The sequence below is a fragment of the Notolepis coatsorum genome (assembly GCF_963971535.1).
Source record: "Notolepis coatsorum genome assembly, chromosome: 5".
NCBI classification, from domain to species: domain Eukaryota; kingdom Metazoa; phylum Chordata; class Actinopteri; order Aulopiformes; family Paralepididae; genus Notolepis; species Notolepis coatsorum.
This window is the reverse complement of record NC_140169.1, coordinates 187,816,816-187,840,036: the sequence shown is the minus strand read 5'-3', so window position 1 is coordinate 187,840,036 and position 23,221 is coordinate 187,816,816. Positions and strand designations below refer to the sequence as shown.

General features: G+C 44.5%; 1 protein-coding gene across 3 annotated transcripts in view; it reads right to left on the bottom strand.

Annotated features, from left to right (window-relative positions):
- The window catches only part of inpp4aa (inositol polyphosphate-4-phosphatase type I Aa), a 66,440-nt gene that overhangs the window by 31,807 nt on the left and 11,412 nt on the right, over positions 1-23,221 (bottom strand). The window contains exons 4-18 of one of the 3 annotated variants that reach the window (XM_084314478.1): positions 19,912-20,028; positions 17,525-17,604; positions 17,242-17,359; positions 16,464-16,554; positions 16,127-16,274; positions 14,674-14,804; positions 13,987-14,091; positions 11,129-11,237; positions 8,865-9,051; positions 6,041-6,367; positions 4,463-4,613; positions 3,915-3,953; positions 3,548-3,720; positions 2,167-2,290; positions 1,750-2,017 (exon numbers count right to left, since the gene is read on the bottom strand). In XM_084314478.1, the coding sequence (XP_084170604.1) occupies positions 1,750-2,017; positions 2,167-2,290; positions 3,548-3,720; positions 3,915-3,953; positions 4,463-4,613; positions 6,041-6,367; positions 8,865-9,051; positions 11,129-11,237; positions 13,987-14,091; positions 14,674-14,804; positions 16,127-16,274; positions 16,464-16,554; positions 17,242-17,359; positions 17,525-17,604; positions 19,912-20,028 (2,168 nt within the window). Of the gene's footprint in view, positions 1-1,749; positions 2,018-2,166; positions 2,291-3,547; positions 3,721-3,908; positions 3,954-4,462; positions 4,614-6,040; positions 6,368-8,864; positions 9,052-11,128; positions 11,238-13,986; positions 14,092-14,673; positions 14,805-16,126; positions 16,275-16,463; positions 16,555-17,241; positions 17,360-17,524; positions 17,605-19,911; positions 20,029-23,221 lie in introns of all 3 variants that reach the window. The other 2 variants (XM_084314477.1, XM_084314479.1) reach the window with 2 other exon arrangements.

Genomic DNA, 23,221 nt, shown 5'->3' with positions numbered 1-23,221 from the left:
TAACAAAAGTAAGCACAGTCTCGACGGAGCTAACAGAAAGGCGGCCGGTCGGAGCAGCGCCATGTATATCATAGCTTGTGAAAAAACCCAATAAAAACACACACACAAATCCCCTGTTGCAATATATTCCTTCCTAATTCTACTCTCCAGTCTTTGTCATGTCTCCATGCCTGTCCTGTACTGTCCTAATGCCCCCTGATGTCATGTCTCCATGCCTGTTCTGCCCTGTGTTGTCATGTCTCCATGTTACTCTGTCCTGTTCTGCCCTAATGCCCTGTGCTGTCATGTCTCCATGTTACTCTGTCCTGTTCTGCCCTAATGCCCTGTGTTGTCATGTCTCCATGTTACTCTGTCCTGTTCTGCCCTAATGCCCTGTGTTGTCATGTCTCCATGTTACTCTGTCCTGTTCTGCCCTAATGCCCTGTGCTGTCATGTCTCCATGTTACTCTGTCCTGTTCTGCCCTAATGCCCTGTGTTCAAGTTCAAGTTCAAGTTTCTTTAATAGTTGTCATACAGAAGTACAGAATACTTTTATACAAAATGCTTCTTACTGTTACGCTCCAGAGACTGTGCAAGACAAGATAAGTATGAAATAAAATAACATAGTAAAATAACATAGTATAGCATGTAAATTAGAAGTAAAAAAAAATGAGGTCACAGTTTTCAGTATAGACATATATGTACAATGTTCGATGCAGAATAGACGTAACTGAGTTACCATATAATATACAATACTATGCAGTGTACTAATATACAATACTATATAGTGCAAGGCAGAAATGGGATGAGGTGCAATTTAGGTACAATTTACAGTAGGTGTACGAGTTGTAGTGCAAATCCTTTATCAATAAATATAAAGTGTGTTTGTGTGATCTAAAGTGTGGAGAGTGGGTGCTGCAGTGTGTTGTTTGTTTAAGTGAGTGTGTGCGTGTGGGTGTGTGTGCTGTGTGCATTTGATGGTTGTTGCATAGTGTTTATTGTTCGTTTAGCAGCCTGATGGCCTGGGGATAGAAGCTTCTTCTGAGTCTTTCTGTGCTCGCCTTAAGACTCCATGCCTGTTCTGCCCTAATGCCCCCTGATGTCATGTCTCCATGTTACTCTGTCCTGTTCTGCCCTAATGCCCTGTGTTGTCATTTCTCCATGTTACTCTGTCCTGTTCTGCCCTAATGCCCTGTGTTGTCATGTCTCCATGTTACTCTGTCCTGTTCTGCCCTAATGCCCCCTGATGTCATGTCTCCATGTTACTCTGTCCTGTTCTGCCCTAATGCCCTGTGTTGTCATGTCTCCATGTTACTCTGTCCTGTTCTGCCCTAATGCCCTGTGTTGTCATGTCTCCATGTTACTCTGTCCTGTTCTGCCCTAATGCCCTGTGCTGTCATGACTCCATGCCTGTCCTGTTCTGCCCTAATGCCCTGTGCTGTCATGTCTCCATGTTACTCTGTCCTGTCCTGCCCTAATGCTCTCTGTTGTCATGTCTCCATGCCTGTTCTGCCTTAATGCCCTGTGCTGTCATGACTCCATGCCTGTCCTGTTCTGCCCTAATGCCCTGTGCTGTCATGTCTCCATGTTACTCTGTCCTGTCCTGCCCTAATGCTCTCTGTTGTCATGTCTCCATGCCTGTTCTGCCTTAATGCCCTGTGCTGTCATGACTCCATGCCTGTCCTGTCCTGCCCTAATGCCCTCTGTCGTCATGTCTCCATGCCTGCCCTGTTCTGCCCTAATGCTCATCATGTGAGATGGCTCACGTACTTCTCCGCCAGGGTCTGCTGCTCGTTGATGCCCACGTTGAACATGACCGGCTGGACGCGCAGCAGCATCCCGTTCTGGATCTCCCGCGGCAGCGCGTCAAACATGGCCGCCGGCATCGGAACCCTGACGTTGAAGCCGCTCCTGTTGCCAGTGATGACCGGCAACATGTCTGGGGCAAAGGTCGACGTGGCCTGGGTGACCTTAAAGGTAACATTCCTCAGATCCATCACCCCGACGCTCATGTCCTCCAGCATGGCCAGCTCCTCCCCTTTAAGACACAACACACAGGGATCACAGAGGTTACACTCAACGGTAAGCTGGCATGAAACCGCACACACACACGCACACGCACACGCACACGCACACACACACACACACACACACACACACACACACACACACACACACACTAATCACCATATGTGCTGAGCAGGCCTTCATATTGGACCAGCAGGCCGATGGTGTGGAGCTGCCTCAGGAAGCCGTTGTCACAGAGACAGTTCCTCAGTTTGATGACGAAGCCACAGATCAGAGCCGTCAACTGTGAAGAACCACAACAACAGCCGTCAACACGGCAATACTGCAGGCACATCTGTTATGTGTGTCGGGCCGCTGTGTGTATGAGCAGTGCTGTTGTGCTACTTCAGGCGAGTGGGTGAGTGGTGCACCTACTGTCTGTAAAATACTAAAAAGGTGTTGAGTGCTGCTCCTCTGCCCCACCCCCCCCCAACTACATTCCTGTGTGTGAGGCACGTCGAAAAAAACATCTAATTACCCTGTGTAACTATCAGAGATCAATGTGTAATCTTCTTGTACCATAGACCTGTTCGCTGTTTACAAACATACCGCGTTTCGAGCCAATCAGCAATACCAACTGAGTCACGTGACTAAGTTGCCCCGGACCTGCGTGAGCTGCTGCGCCAAAAGAAGTACAACAGGGCTCTTTGGAGAAACCATGGCAACTCCCCTGACTAAAAGTAGTTTCAAACGAAAACGGCTGGATATAATTCTTTCCAAATCAGCATGGCTGCAAGTGTGATTGATTGATTTTGAGTCTCTCACCTTTTACATATCTAGCTTTGGCATGGATTGATTATTTAGATCGCTAGCATGGCTAACAAATGCAAATATATTGTCGTCTGCCCCGTTGTTCTGTGCAGGGTTACGTTCCTTTCTGCTTCAGATCTGCGCTCGCATATTTGTCATGACGTGGGCGGCGGCGAGCAGGTCTATAACACATCACTCAGTGGTTAAAGGCTGGTTGTTTTCCATGCATCTATATTAGGGATGTCCGATATTATCGGCCGACCGATATTATCGGCCGATATCGGCAGTAAAATGTGATATCGGAAAATATCGGTATCGGTAAAATTTTTTTTTTTTTTTTTTTTTTTACATTTATTTAACCTTTATTTACCCAGGCAAGCAAGTAAGAACCAATTCTTATTTTATTTATTGTCAAAAGTATGCATGTTGGTTTAATTCAACAACAAGAGATATGTAATGTTAATTTTTACTTTTTTAATTATCATATTTTGCACAGATAATGCTTACATTTAGAAAGCCTTTTGAATGCATCCAGTGAAATGATTAATTACCTGAAATTATTCAGTTTTTTGGGGGGGAAACCCTGCATATATCGGTATCGGTTGATATCGGTATCGGTATCGGTATCGAAATTAAGAGTTGGACAATATCGGAATATCGGTATCGGTAAAAAAGCCAATATCGAGCATCCCTAATCTATATTCTATATGCATGTAGTGTATGTGCACGAGAGGTGAGAGAGCAGAGGTACCGTCTGGCAGAACACCACGTCTCTGCGGTACTGCAGGGTGAGGCTCAGGGCGATGGTGGGAGTGCTGTCCTGCATCAGGAGGAAGATCATGGCCTTCTTGGCTTTGTCGCTCATCAGAGATGCACACTCTGTCAGCGTGGTGAGGAGAGGGTACAGAGCCTCGCTCCACTCCCCTGGACACACACACACACACACACGCACACACACGCACACGCACACACATGCACACGCGCACATATAAACTTGGGTATACTGTATCATCGCCCAGCGATGTTTATAACTAAATATTTCCACAAAATACAGGTCTATGTGTGACCATTTTCAAAAAGTAATAATGATTTTTTAGAAGTCTGAAACATACTCAAACCTGGGGAGATCTTCTCTACCGGCACCTCTGGACTGACGTCTACAGACGACAAAAGGAAACGACATGTTTAGATGAAGACAGCCAGAGCAGCTTCTCGCCTATAATAGGTTAGAATCCCCTCGACTGTCCAGCTTTTATCTTTTAGAGGCCTGGGACAAGTCCATGGAGCAGGGAGACGTGAAGGCAGAGCAATAGTGGGAATGAACCTACAGTTGTGTCCAAGAGTATGTGAAAGACATGCAGGCTCTGCTGAGAGTGGTACTGATGATGATGATGATGATGATGATGATGGTTTTATTGTTTTCTTATGGATCCCCATTAGTCTACACCAAGGTGAGACTACTCTTCCATGGTGATGGTGATGATGATGATGATGACCGTGATGATGATGATGGTAATGATAGATATGATGATGATGATGCTAATGGTGTCTGTTAATCATGTGTGTGTGTGTGTGTGTGTGTGTGTGTGTGTGTGTGTGTGTGTGTGTGTGTGTGTGTGTGTGTGTGTGTGTGTGTGTGTGTGTGCGTGTGCATGCGAGTGTGTACCTTTCTTGGTGTTGCTGCTGGGATCTTCGCTAGCGAGCAGAAAGACGTCCTCTGAGCTGCTGTCAATCTGTATTGTGTCTTTCAGCAGCAGTCTGTCCACCCTCTGGATCACACACTCCAGACTCTTGTCCACGTTCAGCCACACCTTCCCCTACACACACACACACACACATGCACACGCACATACACACACACGCACACACACGCGCACACACACACGCGCGCACACACACACACACACACACGCACGCACGCACGCACGCACGCACGCACGCACGCACGCACACACACACAAAGAATGGAACACACTATTTACACTTATAATACACATGGAAAAACATAAATAAGCATACAAATCTGAGCGAGCAGTAGAAATGTCTATAGACGGCTTCAACTTGACAGCATAAACGTTCTAAATGGACCCGCGTTTATTTCCCGGTGTAGTGTTTGCTAATATTGACAGGCAATACACTCAAGTCCAAGCCGTTCCGTAACAACATAATTCCAGTGAAAAGGTCTACTGAAAACTGTCCTGTGAGGTGCTGGTGTCTTTGTACGTACTGTACCATGTACTGTATGTCAGTGACTGTGTACTGTGACATGCTTTAAAGCAGTGTTTCTCAAAGTGGGGAGCCTTGAGATTTATAAAAAAAAAGAAAAAAAAAAAAATGGATTACAGAAAATTATCACTAAAGTGCTATCTGTTGCAGCTGCACTGTTCTCCATGAAAATACCATTTCTCAAAATCTGAAAATCATTATTTAATAAAACACAGAAAAGGATCACCAAGTTACTCTGGATAAAAAAAACCTTTACAGACAACATTGAGACAAAGCTTCCTGACACATCTCCATCCAAACTCTTGGAAGAACTCTTTGAAATCTCATCTGATACCACCTAGAGAGCTAGTTTCAGAGTGTGGTGCTGAGTACCAAGTATCTCATCTCATGGCCCACCAAGAATCTCATGATGCAGCAGTTAAGGTGTTGATACCATTCAGCACCACATACAGTGTCTGTGTGAAGCTGGCTTTTCATCCATGACAGCTCTGAAAACTAAATATAGGGCCAATTTGAAAGGTCACGATATTGGTGTTATTTCAATCAATTTAAACATGGCCCATTTCATGACTATTTTGTTTGGGCGAGGGGGGGGGGGGGCCAAAATATTTTGGTCCGCCAAAGGGGGGCCTGACAGAAAAAGTTTGAGAAGCACTGCTTTAAAGGAACATGCCAACATTATGGGAAATGCACTTGCCGTCTTCTCCAGAGTCAGACAAGAAGATAGATACCAATTTCCTCTCTGTGCATTCAGTAGAAGTTATCCATCTGCGAGCTAGCTTAGCTTAGCACAAATTAATGGAAATAGATATGGACCAGCTAGCTTGGCTGTTGGCCAAAAACACCTCTCCTGGAGTTTTAGGCTAGGTGCTTCCATTCATTTGTGGTAAGCTAGGCTAGCTTGGAGCCGGATCCCATCCCATAATGTTGGTGCGTTCCTTTAAGTTGTTCTGTCTCTATACCAGTATCACAAGGTAATTGTGGTGATCTTTGAGTGTGAAAACTACTGTGCACTTACCCACTCTTCTTCATGCCAATCAGCTTGTAAGGAGGTGCGCTTGTTCTTGCTCCCTTCTCCTCCCCCCGGTAGCACTGTGTGGTGAGAGGGCGAGAGGGAGGGGCGGGACGGGGAGGTCGGGTGGCGAGAGGGCGAGAGGGAGGGGCGGGACGGGGAGGTAGAGTGGCGGGAGGGCGAGCGGGACGGGGAGAGAGAGGAGGGCGAGAGGGAGGAAGAGGACGGCGACGGCGTGCCCTGCTGGCCAATGTACTCTGGGCGGGCGGCTGTCAGGGCTAAGATGGCTGAGGAAAGGAGCTTGCAGTCGCACACTGTCACCAGCTGGCGAGTCTAGAGAGGGAGGGGAATAGAGATGAGAGGAAATGAATCAGTAAGAGATGGAATCAGTAAGAGGAGATGGAATCAGTAAGAGGATATGGTAAGATAATTGATTGCTTGAGTATAGAGAGTAACACTGCCATCAGCCGATATCAAATGATGATATTGGTCCGCCGACATTACCATTTTCTCGTGAGCTCTAGAGGGCTGGCGAAAATGATGGTATCATGTGAAACTAGAGATGCGAAATAATCTGTTGATTGATACTGTTGATAGGTTAAAGTGTAGGGGGTTAAATGTATTTCTTGTCAGTTATTGCATTAAGGCCCACATGTAGGGCTCCAAGGTTCACAGATATTTTTAGAAGAGAAAGAATTGTGCAATGCGTTATATCCAAAGGTTAGCCATTTTTGGCAGGCAACAATTAAGCTAGCTATGTTTATTTATGCTAGAAACAAAACAAAATAATCATAAAGTTCTAATCAGCTAAATAAAGTTAATTCATGTTCAAGTAGGCTATAAGGTCCTTCATTGAGAATGGAATGCATGAATGCAAACACATTCCTACTGTAGCGCAAATGTAATGTTAGCAAACATAGCTGTCATCAACTGGCAAAGCTAGCTAAGCTAATATAGCTAATGTAGGTTCCTAAATGCAGTTTATTGTTAAACAGTAAAATATTTGACTAATTAATATGTTGCAATAATCGAATCATTTGATTTATTGCACGTACAATGTGTGTAGATCATTTAAATACATAAAAGCTCATTTACAATTACTTATGTCTAAGAGAGAGAGAGTATGCATGTAATCCCACTCCATACCAATAGAGGGATTATTTTCTTTCTGTATTCAGCAGAGACAGAACATTTGGTTGTAAATGTGAATTAGTTTCCCTTTTGTTTTTGATGTAAACATAATTATGCTAGTGAGGGATTTGGGGTGCTTTTTCAATGTATGTGATGTATAGATTGGGGGAAGATGGTAGCATCTAACGGTGCCAGGTCAGAGAAGGCAGAAATGTGTTTGGCTTAGCAGAGGTTGGTTCAGAGCGAGTGAGCACCACACTGAGCAGGGTGTTTTGTTTTGAATTCCGAGCTGAAGACATAACACTGATAGCGAGTGTCTCCCAGAGCGAGGGAGAGCGGTTCATCTTAATGAAACAGTAGAAACTGCATTTTAATGTGTGTAAAGGTTAAACGCGGTTGTCATGACAGCGCGTCGCCTGACAACCAGGAGAGGGGCGGGGGATATCGTTGCTATGACGAAGATCTATAAGTCGAACAGTGTTTCCGGGTGTGAGGCAGACCAAAGAAACGAATCCCACAGGAGGGAAGGGACCAAGAGACTCTCTCCTCTTATCACAGAGGGGGGGGGGGGGGAATGCCACATCACCATTAGCTTCGGCTACCACGAGGATGGTCTTGGCTAACGAACAGGCCTGACCACTGTTGGACTGAGAGACAGAGGGACAATAGACTGGACTGAAAGATCATTAGATAGACTGAACACACCGAAAGGTCATTAGAATAGACTCTTCAAGGACAATACAATCTGTTAACATCTGAGCTGAGGTTTCTGTTTTAGAGAAATAAACACGCTTTTCCTTGTAAGGTATTTCACGTTGTCGAAGTGTCGGATTCTTACGGAGGTGGAGAATTATTATGGTTTGCGGAGTGTACTAACGGGGAGAGATAAGGATCTTATCTGCCAGTATAGGAGACGTCAGGACCATTAAAATGACACAACGCAGAGGAATTGGATGGAGAGCCAAACAGACGAAGACGTGATACTGGCCAGTTTGATCAGGATCTAACACTAGGGAGAGGGCGGTCAGAGCCAAGTAGAGAGTGGAGCCACACGTTTTTTTCCCCCCACCTCTTCTCTTCTCTTCTTATTGTTTTGTACGATTCTCTCATGTGAAATGTATTGGAATGGACAATGGAATTGAGATGTACATAAGTTGAAGAGTTGAATTTGAGAATTTGGATTCAATAAATTGTTAAATCATTTTCGAGTTGTCCTGTGGATTTATCGTTGTGGATTCAGATGAGAGGAATTACAGCGCCAAACGATGGCTTCACCTAATGGAAACCTACATCTAACATTAGTGAACTTAAATCCAGTTATTATTTAATTTGTTATTATTAAATTGTTGTATTTTAACAGATGCAAAAAAGAAATCATTATATCTGCACTATCTTGGCTGTCAGCCACCCTGCTCTCTAAACATTGGCATTGGCCATTGAAAAACCATATTGGTCGACCGCTATTGAAAAACCCCACCAACTTATTTAACATTTCAGGCATTTAGCAGATGCTCCCATCGAAAAATGTACAGTACAATAAGTACATTCTGTACTTGGCCAAGATGAGGAGGAATGCCGTGGGCCATTCGACAATAAGAAATAGAACTAGAAACTAGAAATAACAGCAGTCTACAAATGAATGAGGAAGTACTAAATAAGAACCAAGCACAGATGTCTCCTCCCTTCCGTCGTCTCCTACCTTCTCTGTGAGGATGGCGAGGGTTCTCTCCAGGGCGTTGGCCGAGCGGTCCTTGGCGGCCCGGGACAGACACTCAGCGTAGTAACACACCTGGGTCTTGAGAGTGTTGATCTGACCAATCAGCTCCTTCGCTCGCACCACATCCTGAGGCAGGTAAGACACTGCCCTAGAGCCTGAGCCAGCACTGCTTAAAGTGGAAAGGAAGCAGTGCGATAAATACATATTCATAGCATCACATTAGTATTTAGATAAGCCACAGAAGAAATCACGTTATAAAAATAAGCAGTTTCTAAGAAAAAACGATTTGTTGTGTGCATTTCTGAAGCATTTAGCATTATGGGCGCGGCCATTTTGTTGCTGACGTCATGCCACTGGTTGGGTGTATACACGGCTGGTACACTGCCTATAGTGAATGGGTCAGTCAGTAAATAAAATGTTGCCTACAAAACAACGGGACCGCGGTGGTTCCGTTTGTATTGCTCCTGGCTGTTCAAACTAATTTTACCATGTGAGAGAGAGGAAAGTTGGTTAATTTCCACAAACTACCAGTGAAAAAAACAGTGTTGTTGGCACGTTGGCTCAGGCTGGCTGCACTCAGGCGGCGCGACCAGCCTGTTGGACAGGGAAGGAGGATCTGCAGTGAACACTTCATTGCCTCGGATTATGTTGTTGGGGTGGGATGTTTGTCCAGAAGACCACTAATCAGCTGACGCCGGACGCGGTTCCCTCAGTCTTCGACAGACAGACCGGCGTTAGCTCTCGGGAGCAATCGCTAGCTAGTTGGCACCAGCCGGGGACCGGAGTTAGCTCTCGGGAGCGATCGCTAGCTAGTTAGCACCCGGGAGCGTCGCGGAGCATTCAGCCTGCTGGCTACCTAGATCCACTTCAACCAGCGTCGCGGAGCATTCAGCCTGCTGGCTACCTAGATCCACTTCAACCAGCGTCGCGGAGCATTCAGCCTGCTGGCTACCTAGATCCACTTCAACCAGCGTCGCGGAGCATTCAGCCTGCTGGCTACACAGCTTGTCGGTGTGCTGGAACTTCGGCAAGCTAACGGTAGCTGGCTACACAGCTTGTCGGTGTGCTGGAGCCTCTGCAAGCTAACGGTAGCTGGCTACACAGCTTGTCGGTGTGCTGGAGCCTCTGCAAGCTAACGGTAGCTGGCTACACAGCTTGTCGGTGTGCTGGAGCCTCTGCAAGCTAACGGTAGCTGGCTCCAGGCTATTACCACATCAACAAGCTGCTGGAGCTCCCGACGCTCGGCTGGTTGAAGTGGATCTAGGTAGCCAGCAGGCTGAATGCTCCGCGACGCTCCCGAGAGCTAACTCCGGTCCCCGGCTGGTGCCAACTAGCTAGCGATCGCTCCCGAGAGCTAACGCCGGTCTGTCTGTCGAAGACTGAGGGAACCGCGTCCGGCTTCAGCTGATTAGTGGTCTTCTGGACAAACATCCCACCCCAACAACATAATCCGAGGCAATGAAGTGTTCGCTGCAGATCCTCCTTCCCTGTCCAACAGGCTGGTCGCGCCGCCTGAGTGCAGCCAGCCTGAGCCAACGTGCCAACAACACTGTTTTTTTCACTGGTAGTTTGTGGAAATTAACCAACTTTCCTCTCTCTCACATGGTAAAATTAGTTTGAACAGCCAGGAGCAATACAAACAGAACCACCGCGGTCCCGTTGTTTTGTAGGCAACATTTTATTTACTGACTGACCCATTCACTATAGGCAGCTAACCAGCCGTGTATACACCCAACCAGTGGCATGACGTCAGCCATGACGTCAGCAACAAAATGGCGGCGCCCATGTTGAAAACAGGGATATTATATTTGATTTTTCAGACAAATAAGATAGATTTCACATTTTATTATAGAACCCTGTCTTACACAAGGTACACAACAAACAAACTAGGATCACATTGCTCACTGCTTCATTTCCACTAAGTGTGTGTGTGTGTATGTGTGTGTGTGTGTGTGTGTGTGTGTGAGAGAGAGAGAGAGAGAGCGAGAGAGAGAGAGAGTTAAAAGACCAAAGAGAGTGAGCAGCAGACACAACAGGAGTGACGTGTATCAAAGACACAAAACGTACAGAAACGCATGCCTTCATAATAAAGCATACAGAAAGTCTCACCTTGCTTCCTCATACGCGCTGAGCAAGTAATGCAAAAAGAACAAATCAACAAAGGATTAGGATTGTTATCCACTTATAAAAACAAGACACCTGCCACAAATCCATGATAAAGACCTGTGCTGGTGCTGCATACTCACAGTTTCCTGGCCTCTTCTAGCTTTTGGACGAGTCTCCGGAGGCCACAGCCCTTAAAGCCTTGATGATGGGCCGCAGGGGCGCCGATTGTCACGACATCATATGTCCTGTCTGAGAAGAGGACCAGAGATACAGAAATATAATATTAACTATTTATGCACTCATGCACAGGTACAGTACACTGTTTTCACACACTAATATGCACGCAATGTTCATAGGTAAGAGTTTTGCACAGTTTGTAAATGCTTGACAGGACAGACGTTATACCCATTGACTGATTAATCCAACTGATGAATTGAAAGCAGCCAGGCAAGGGTGGCCGGGTGGCGCAGCGGACTAAGCGTCTGCCCACCACCACAGAGACAGTGGGATCGAATCCAGCTGTGGTGCTTCCGGGTTGGCCGACCGTCCATACTGACACAATTGGCAGTGTTAGCGGGTGGGAAGCCGGCGTGGGTGGGTCCTGGTCGTTGTAAACAGCGACTCCTACAGTTCGGTCGGGGCGCCTGCACAGTGAGGGAAAGACCTGGGAGAGGTAGTGTGATCCTTCCACACGTTACACTCCCCCAGTGAGAGTCCGCGCTGCCAGGTGAAAAGAAGCGGTTGATTGGCTACACATGTGTCGGAGGAAGCATGTGATAGCCTCCACTCTCCCAGACCGACGGTAGGGGGTAGAGTGCGCAACGACCAGGAAGGGGATTGGGAATTGGCATAACGACTAACATTGGGATGGGAGAAAAACTGAAAAAAGGAGGGGGAAAAAGCAACCAGGCAGCGCTGCCAGGTTTGATATCGGAGTATGAAATTAATGTATCTCAGTATCCTGGTTAGTTTAAAGCAGCGTTGCCAGGTTTGATATCGGAGTATGAAATTAATGTATCTCAGTATCCTGGTTAGTTTAAAGCAGTGTTGCCAGGTTTGATATCGGAGTATGAAATTAATGTATCTCAGTATCCTGGTTAGTTTAAAGCAGCGTTGCCAGGTTTGATATCGGAGTATGAAATTAATGTATCTCAGTATCCTGGTTAGTTTAAAGCAGTGTTGCCAGGTTTGATATCGGAGTATGAATGTATCTCAGTATCCTGGTTAGTTTAAAGCAGCGTTGCCAGGTTTTATATCGGAGTATGAAATTAATGTATCTCAGTATCCTGGTTAGTTTAAAGCAGTGTTGCCAGGTTTGATATCGGAGTATGAATGTATCTCAGTATCCTGGTTAGTTTAAAGCAGCGTTGCCAGGTTTGATATCGGAGTATGAAATTAATGTATCTCAGTATCCTGGTTAGTTTAAAGCAGTGTTGCCAGGTTTGATATCGGAGTATGAATGTATATCAGTATCCTGGTTAGTTTAAAGCAGCGTTGCCAGGTTTGATATCGGAGTATGAATGTACTGTATCTCAGTATCCTGGTTAGTTTAAAGCAGCGTTGCCAGGTTTGATATCGGAGTATGAATGTATCTCAGTATCGTGGTTAGTTTAAAGCAGCGTAGCCAGGTTTGATATCGGAGTATGAATGTATCTCAGTATCCTGGGCCCTCATTTATCAAGTTTTCTTAGAAAGTATTCTATTTTCGTTTTTAAGCACAGAATTTAGAATGTGTGCACGCACAAAAAAAACGGGATTTATCACACGTGCGTACACAGGTCCTACGCACACCTGTCTTCATAAATATCACCTTGCTCCTAAGCTGGAGCTCGTGCACTGTTTTAAGTATTTGCATACCAGAACCGCCCCGATTAACCATATACGGTAATGGAACACCCCCATGAAATGTGGAAAAGTGGACTGACCCGAGGGAAGGGTGTTATGGAGAAATACGAGACAGGCTGACAGACATGTACACGTACGGTGATGTCGGATATGATATCTATTAACCATTGCTGCCTGGGCAGCGCAAACACTAATAAAGACCGTGCTGGAATATGACCTTTTTCCGTTTTGTTCGATTAATACCCAGGGATTAAAGTTCTCCTCAATTTCACTTCCGTCTTTTTTCTACCTGCTGCATATGATTTCTAGAGGCATACAATCTATTTTGATGTCAGTATTGGGTAGCCTATATAAACAATAATACGAGAGCATATACAAGAACAATGAATCTCACTGCCATGTATGATGTAGTCTATACGCCATGTATAGCCTGCCTATGTGATCAATAAAAACGCGAACTTGAATCCCTAGTCCCTTTCGTGACTGTGATGCACGGAGTGAATCCACAGTCACTTGCTCCTCAATAGGAAACCAACCTAGATTTACCCTGAAGGACTGGTTCTAACCGAACCGTTCGTTATACAAGTATCACAGAGACATTTCAAAGGTACTCAGAGTTGCACAAGGGTTTCAAACAGAGATACGGGATGGTTTGAAAGCTCGGCGTTGCTAATAAACATTTAAATATTTTTTATAAACTGCTCAAAACGGCATTATTTTCGGCGTTGGCTGCCTGGTTGTGACACGCACGGGTTAAGCACATATCTGTGCGTACGCCACGTTGATAAATGAGGGCCCTGGTCTGTTTAAAGGTAGAATCTGTAATGTCGTCAAACAGTGACCTCTAGACAAATGACAACACGGTACTGCGCTTTATTTACAGTTTTAGTTTTTTTCTGATGTACAGTATGGGTTGGATTTCAGTGGATTTCAGTGAGTGTAGTTGCTATTACTGGTCACACCTCAGGCTCAAGAACGGTCTGGAGAAATTCACAGTATAATAAGTGACTAAACATCAACCCACACTGTGTGTTCCCGCGTTGCCAGGTTTGCTCTAGATGAGCTGGGATCCTAATCTGGCCACCTGTGTTTACTTGGTTAACACACACAGTATACACAAGCACATACTTGCACACACATAAACATCACATACCATATCCAGACTCTCCCTGTACTCTCATTCTTTGGATGTGCAAGTTAGTAGGAATAAACTCCAACTTTCTCTCTGCTTTCAAGGTACTAGACTTAAATGAGGGACCTGAGAGGAAACAGAGAGAGAGAGGAGAGAGAGAAATAGTGGAGAGAGAGAGAGTTATAAGTTATACATAATGTTTCAGATATTGCAGTAGTAACAGATGGTTCTATTTCTAGAACAGCATACGGCTAAATGTGTACTGACTATCCTGTCCTACTGTGGTGGCCCACCGACAGCAAGTTTGTCACTCGTCACACCAAAAATAATATAAAAAGTTGAGTGACAAATAATGGTCTTCCTGTGTGACAAGCAGCCAGGTGAGCAGTGCTGTCCTGAGCTGAAGAGGGGCAGCTATGGTGTAAAACATTTTATAATTATATATATATATTAAAAACCTACTATGAGCAGAGCAGTTCCTCACAGTGACTTACAGAAAGTAACATGGTAACATTATTTGTACCATTGCTATTTATGTGTAATGTATGCCTAAGGTAACAATTCTCCCTGAGTTGTTTTTACTTGATCAAAGGACAGAGTTTAGCGCAATCGCCAGTCTCCTAACTTTAAGCAATTCAACATAGGTGTTCAAATCAGTCTCTCATCATCACAGTTGGAAACAGAACATAGTTGGAACACTGTGGAGACCTTTGTATTCATGCAGGTCGCTGATAGTCTCCTGGTAGGTGAGGATGATGGTCTGATACTGTGTGATGATCTCCCTCCTCAGGTTCTCCCAGCATGGAGACAGCTCCCCCAGCTCCTCGAACTCACACACCCTGGATACCACACACGCACGCACACACGCACGCACGCACGCACGCACGCACGCACGCACGCACGCACGCACGCACGCACGCACGCACACACGCACACACGCACACACGCACACACACACACACACACACACACACACACACACACACACACACACACACACACACACACACACACACACACACACACACACACACACACACACACACACACACACACACACACACACACACACACACACACACACACACACACACACACACACACACACACACACAGAGTCAGGGATCAATACAGTATGTAATAACACACACTCTTAATACTGTAGCTACTTGAGCAGAGACAGAGTGGTAAGCAAAGATCCAAAAGATCCAACAAATTTAAGGGTCACATGGGGGCAAAGGTCAAATGGAATGTTACAAGATGAGCGAACCTAAAGATGCAGGGAGTGAAATGCTTTATTGTCTTTTATCATGTAGAATTAATAGGAAAAAATGTCTAGAGACTTTGGTGTGTGGCAACAATCACACCTTTGTAACACTGACCTGTCGTGCACTTAGCCAGCAGCCCGTTATAGAGAAATATATGTTTCAGTTGTCTAAAACGGCTCATTTAAATCTGATTGATTGATTGAAAACCTTTCCCGAAGGGAGATTCAGGTGTCCATCACAGCATCAACAGCAATTTAATACAATTAATACAATACATACAATTAATTAATAATACGTGTTAAAAACAAAGACTGACATAATAAGTAGAGCTAAAATAGAGCTAAAAATAGAGCCAACAAGTGGTGAAGGGAAAAAAATTGTCTATTCAGGTTGTTATTACAGTCCACATATCAGATCAGTTAAGCCCGTCCTGGCCCTGCCTGGTTGTGGAGCCTGATTGCAACCGGCACAAAGGACTGCTGCCCGAAGTGCTTTGTGGTATGTATGGGGGGGGGGGGGGGGGGGGGGGGGTAAGTCTGTAGCTAAACAAGCTCTGCATTGCGGTCAGCTCATCATGGAGGGGGTGGCAATTAAGGGTTCTCAAGGATAGCATAAAGCTTCATCCTCGTCCTCCCCTCTCCCCTAAAGGTTCAGATTTGGTCCATGTGGGCATCACTGTACGTCACAGACACAAACACAAACACAAACACAAACACAAACACACACACACACACACACACACACACACACACACACACACACACACACACACACACACACACACACACACACACACACACACACACACACACACACACACACACACACACACACACACACACACACACACACACACACACACACACACACACACACACACACACAGTAATTACCGAACTGCATCCTCCTCCAGCAGTAGTTTGACAAACTGCCGTGGGATGTGGAGGGAGAGGACACTCTCTGCCATCTGCTCCAGGATGCGTAGGTGGTTGCCGTCCGTCGTGGGGAAACGGTACATGCGCGACATCGTGCCTCCAAACACTAAATCAACAGCAACCAACGCAGACGCAACAGCACTTACTCACTGCCATGAAGCAGCACACCCTAAATCATATGGACACGTTGATTCATCATTAATTTAGCTAGATACTAGCGGTCCACGATCCTACATCATTGGGATAACATTGAGAATCTTGCCATCACAAGGAAACAGGATATAATAACGCTCACCAGCCTTCAGCAGTGGGTCTTTACATAAAGATGCCGACTTGGACCGGAGACCCATGGACTCGGTCAAACTCTCATCTACTGGCAGTACCATCTGAAACACACACCATGAACAGAGCTGCATAAAGGACCTTACCTATATCAAGCAGTGAAATTAAATAACTATTTAGGTGAATGACTAAAGAGATGAATTGGTCTGTAAGGCCTGGATACATGATAACAGTGCAGTCATGGCCTGTGAATGAATGAATGAATGAAAAACGTTATTTAACAGATTGCAGAATGGGTACAATACAGTACGGCTCAATACACACAATTGTTAAGGGGATGCAGACCAGAGAAAGACGTTTGTCTTGTTTACATCAGGGTCCCCCATTTTCAATTCATAGTGAAACACTGTCTACATGTATCTGTAAAGCCTGGATAGTGTACATGATAACAATGCAGTCATGGCCTGTCTAGCCCTGGGCAGAGAGAGTAAGGTCAATACACATACAGAAAGAGGCTGGTTCCGCTGTCATGTGACATGACTAAAGATAGCAGATGTATAGAATAGGCGAAATACAGATGATTAATTTAGCTGTAAGGCCTGGATACATGATAACAATGCAGTCATGGCCTGTCTAGCCCTGGGCAGAGAGAGTAAGGTCAATACACATAAAGAGGCTGGTTCTGCTGTCATGTGACATGACTAAAGAGAGCAGATGTATAGAATAGAAAAAAAAACAGCCATCCAGCATTTCCACCAGCAGGCGATGAGGAACATTTCCGGACCACTCACCCTTCCGTTAACGGTGTCTGCCCGTTGTAACCTAGCAACAGGACCTATCTGGTCTCGCTTCTCCTCTATCTGCCAGGCAATGATGGTGATGTTGCCGACACGCTCATTCTCCGCTGACCTGTCACAACATCAGTCAAGTAGGTTCAACATCTTACAGCCGACGTGTTCGTATTCTTAGAACAGACAGCCAATAACAATCCCAGAGATTATAACAATACTATGTCACTAAGGTGCAGTACAAATCAGTGATAGTATAATACTATGTTTTATGTCTGTCTGTTACCTGAGTGTCAGGTGGAGCCTGTGGTGTTTGTCTTGTAGCAGTTCCTTCACTGGAAACATGGCTGAACCTAGCATGTACATCTGTAACACACAAACACACACACATACACGTTACAATGCATAGACCAGACATTATTCCGTCATTAAAGGGACACAGCAATATTATGGGAAATGTACTTATCGTCTTCTCCAGAGTCAAACAAGAAGAGATACCAATTTACTAGCCGATTTACTACCTCTCCCTGGAGTTTTAAGCTAGGCTAGTGGTCTGATCCTCTTCCATACATTTATGCTAAACTAGGCTAGCTTGCAGTCGGATAGCTTTTTACTGAACGCACACAGAGTAGAAATTGGTATCTATCTTCTTGTCTGACTCTGGGGAAGACGGTAAGCGCATTTCCCATAATGTTGGTGTATTACTTTAAATGTTAAAGACGAAAGACAATCCAGCTACAAAGATTACTGCCTCTACTAAAAGAAGTGTGAATTTGACTTGTAATTGTGCATGTTTTTTACCACCTAGAAAAAAGTCTTAACTTTTCATCATGTGCCAAATTTGCTCTCTTTTAGGCGGCGCTATAGATTTATATGAATACATTTCTTTTCTTTTTTCTTTATTTAATAGACCTTTAAATAGGCACACATTTACCACTTCAGACCGTTTTCATGGCACATGGCTCTTCTACTCATAATGAGCTCAGATTAACAAAACACAGGCCCATGATGTTAAATGGATGCCTAACAAATTTATTGCCATGAAATTATATTACCAGCTGCTACCAGCCTATGCAGTGGCCAACCGCATCTCCAAACGGATCGGCACAGTGACTTCTTGGGGACGTGTGTCTCTTTTGAATCTTTTGCCAGAAGGTAAATGCTGATGTGGAGATGTCATATAATACAGTATAGCATATTAGCCTTTACATTAGACTACATTCATTATAACCTTTACATTAGCATAGAATACATTATAGCCTAAGTTACATTAGCCTATAGGCCTATAATACATTATAGCCTACATTAGCATATAATACATGATAGCCTTTACAATAACCTATATGCATATAATACATCATAGACTTCACATTAGCATAATATTATAATAAATTATAGCATTTACATGAGCCTATAGGCCTATAATACAACGGGTTAGCAGGAAGGGTACAACTCTGGCAGCTAAGGGTAAGTATTGTAAGATCGTTCATCAAACAGTGTCGATGTCTACAGTCTTGATTGCATATAGTCACAATCTGCATCTCGGTTTCTGTATCCAATGAGCAAAGTAGTTGAATAGCTATCGGCAACATCATGATTCCACACCATGCCTGCATGTGTTTATTCCACACGGATGACTTCCTCAATTGAATTAGCTCTATTTCAGTCATCTAATGAAGCACGCTTTTCACACACACTGTGTGTTTCCTCCTCTAAGTTGAGCTGAGTGCTCGCGGTTGTCATTCCGTCTGGTCGGCAGAGAGGATCGTGTGGACTCAGCCACTAAACGGCCTGCTTATTTCATGTGCACGGTTATCCTCTTCCAGAGGATGGGGAAATCGTACACGGTGCAGATGGCCTGTAGTCCAGTAATGATGGGAGATGTGAAATAATTCCATCAGGCATTTTGTGATTGCTTTGAGAATTGCCGTTCTGAAATGCACACAGACATTTGTAAAAAGTAGGGCTGTCTTTGACTAGATAAATTCTTATTTGACTAATATTCATAGGAACTTGTCGACAAATCAATCAGTTGATTTAATCAACAAATCTGTCAAATTGTATTTGCCACATAGTGTTTACCAGAGATGGGCTTATAATCTTTACATTCAGAATGGGAGAAAATCAAAAAAAAAAGGACTAATCGACTAACAAATTATTCGTTGACTAAGACAAAACTGACTAATTGAGTAACAGGAACTATTGTAAAAAAAAATATATATATATATATATATATATATATATATATATATATAACCCCCAAACTACTCACACTCAACACAAGTGTCGATTTTGATTCTGACTCAACACAAGTCAGCACTGACCCACACAGGTGTACGTGACCTCCTCTAGAAGCCGTTTAAAGGTTTTAGGATTTAATTTTGTAGGGTTAGTTGCTGGATGAGTTCAGGATTAGGAATGCTCTGATCCGATTTATCAATACATATAAAAAAAAAAAGGTATTGATCGGTATCTGGAGAATCCCCCCAATACTGACACCAAATACCAAGAGACATGTGTCAAAAATCAATGACTCAATTAATGTATTGAACTGGTACACCATGTTGGACGATACTTAGAAGTTTAGTGCTCAGTATTGGTATCGGCAGTGAAAACGTATTATCGGTGCATCCGTATTTAGGATAATTTTGTCAGACATGATGATGTCCTTACTGTTCCCTGGGAGCGGTCCTTCACATCGTAAACAGACAGCTTGACCTGAGTCTGCTGTGTGATGAGAGAATCCTGGAAGAATGCTATGCTGCTCAGGTAGATAGGGTTACTGGTGCCCTAGAGGAAGGAGGGAGGGGGAGAGAGAGAGGGAGAGAGAGAGTGGAGGGAGAGGGATAAAGAGAGAGAGCGGGGAGAGAGGGAGAGAGAGTGGGGGGAGAGAGAGAGCGGGGGGAGAGAGAGAAAGAAAGAGAGCGGGGGGGGGGGGGGAGAAAGAGGGGGGAGAGACAGAGAGAGGGGGAAATAGAGAGGAAGAAAAAGGGAGAGGGAAAGAATGAGGGAAGAGAAAAAGAGAGGAGAGAGAGAGAGAGAGAGAGAGAGAGAGAGAGAGAGAAAGACAAATGATAATGAGTTTTAATGTAATTGACCCCAGACTAAAACAATCCACCCTACAATGGAGTCCAGGTCCCTTAAAAGTAATCAACATGCCAAGGCATTTCATTTCAGAAGGAGGAAGAAAGAAAGAAAGAAAGAAAGAACGAAAGAAAGAAAGAAAGAACGAAAGAAAGAAAGAAAGAAAGAAAGAACGAAAGAAAGGAAGGAAGGAAGGAAGGAAGGAAGGAAGGAAGGAAGGAAGGAAGGAAGGAAGGAAGGAAGGAAGGAAGGAAGGAAGGAAGGAAGGAAGGAAGGAAGGAAGGAAGGAAGGAAGGAAGGAAGGAAGGAAGGAAGGAAGGAAGGAAAGAAAGAAAGAAAGAAAGAAAGAAAGAAAGAAAGAAAGAAAGAAAGAAAGAAAGAAAGAAAGAAAGAAAGAAAGAAAGAAAGAAAGAAAGAAAGAAAGAAAGAAAGAAAGAAAGAAAGAAAGAAAGAAAGAAAGAAAGAAAGAAAGAAAGAAAGAAAGAAAGAAAGAAAGAAAGAAAGAAAGAAAGAAGAGAAAGAAAGAAAGAAAGAAAGAAAGAAAGAAAGAAAGAAAGAAAGAAAGAAAGAAAGAAAGAAAGAAAGAAAGAAAGAAAGAAAGAAAGAAAGAAAGAAAGAAAGAAAGAAAGAAAGATAACGATAGGTTATGTATATAACCTAGTTATATGAGTATTGGCTGAGCGTCCCGCTCAAGCCTATTGAGATACCCCTTATCTCCTTGTACCTACTGTACACCACCACGAACACAACTTATACACCCACACCTGACCGGGTCCCGACTCTATGGAGGCGTAGCCTATAAGACCATGGTCCTGGTCACCAAACACCCTTCCTCGCCAATCGTTATATTTCGTATGGCTTATCGCGTCCCGCTCAAGCCTATTGAGATATGGGTTAGAGCGGACGCGAGACCCGACAGATGTACCCCCTGAGGACCCGTAAGCCCACATCAAGGGGTGCGGGGAGCCCTGTCATCCCATCCTTCCTAACGAAGGGGGGGCGCAGTCAACTCCACCTGAGTGCGAACAAGAGGGAACTAGAACCCCTTGAACACAGAGCACAGGCGGAACCACGTGTGACCTAACACACTGTGGCCCATACCCACACACTCCTGCTACCCTACCAAAGGACGGGAAGCAGGAAAGGCCACAGACCCCAGAACCGCCTGGGAGACAGAACCCCCGGTCATGGCCATGAGGTAAAACCTTACAAAGGGGCCCGGGGAGGACCATGATCCTCCACCGAAGCCCCACCCAGGAGAGCGGCAGAGGCAGCCACTCCACGAGTGGAGTGTGCCCTGACGCCCCCAGGGGGATCCTGCTCAGCCAACGTGTAGCAAGTTTCAAGTTTCTTTAATAGTTGTCATACAGAAGTACAGAATACTTTTATACAAAATGCTTCTTAAGTGGTCTGCACACGGCGGGCGACAGACGTCACCTGGCGATGTGATCGCCTGTCGCTCAATGACAATCGCTTAGCCCCCCACACCAGAGGCGACCGTTCTCAGGTATAATGAGATGCATAAGCTATGTGTCGCTCTGTTTAGCTGGGGGTGTTTCCCCCCGGGAGATATAGGAGGACGGACCGCCGGCCGGGACCGGACGTTAGTTTGTCGTGAAGCGAGCGTATATATAATTAGCAGTAGCTGTGTTGTGCGTTACGAGAGAGTATTAACCTGTAAAACCCATATTGAGCTGGAATTAAACCACCATATACGAATACAACCTCTCCTCATTCTTTCTGACATTACTGCATGCCTGGTCGCTACGATACGTTCATTACCACCGATTGGACAAGTAATGTTATGCAGCTGCTGAAAGAGAATGTTTTTTTTTCACGGAAGACGCAAACTGTTTTGTTATCAACCATAATTTTCTTTGGACAATAAACCTTACAAACTACATCAGCTGCAGCCTGGACATTAAACTGTCAACATCCACAACTTATTTTGTTACCCGAGTATTAAAACACTAGTAGGTGCATCGTGGCGCATTGTTCATTTATTAGTTAATGACAAGCGGCCACTCTATAGCTTCTCAAACTAACGTTATTTATTTAAATTGTTCCCGTTAATAATAATGAACATAACCTTATGTAGCATGGTAATAATACGTAGATTGATCAATGAATGTATTGATACATTAAAGGTGTACAAATGATACACCAGTAGAACTTCTGCAGTACTTCTACTGTAGAAGTCATGTTATTTCCTCATTGTCCTTGTGCCGTCGCCTCCAAAAATAGGATCGAGGCGATATTTAGCGAGGCGACAGAAATATCTGCGCGACTGTCGCTTCAAAATCTCCTGCCGTGTGGGTTCTCTCATTCATAACAATGGAGGCGATACAATTCTGCCGGTCGGCTCGCTAAAAAAATCGGTCGCCTGGCTAAAATCGCTCGCCGTGTGGGGACCCCTTTACTGTTACGCTCCAGAGACTGTGCTAGACAAGATAAGTATCAATAACATAGTATAGCATGTAAATTAGAAGTAGAAAATGAGGTCACAGTGTTCAGTATAGACATATGTACAATGTTCGATGCAGAATAGACGTAACTGAGTTACCATATAATATACAATACTATGCAGTGTACTAATATACAATACTATATAGTGCAAAGCAGAAATGGGATGAGGTACAATTTAGGTACAATTTACAGTAAGGTGTACGAGTTGTAGTGCAATCCTTTATCAATAAATATAAAGTGTGGGGAGTGGGTGCTACAGTGTGTTTGTTTAAAGTGAGTGTGTGTTACGATTAGACATGACGGTGGTGGACAGAGTAAAACCCAAGCGCAGACCAGCAGAGGATAGACAGGAGGCAGGTGTTGAATCTTGAAATATGAGCAAAACACGACTGGAACCAGGGAACACAGAGTAATGACGCGAAAGGGAAGACAG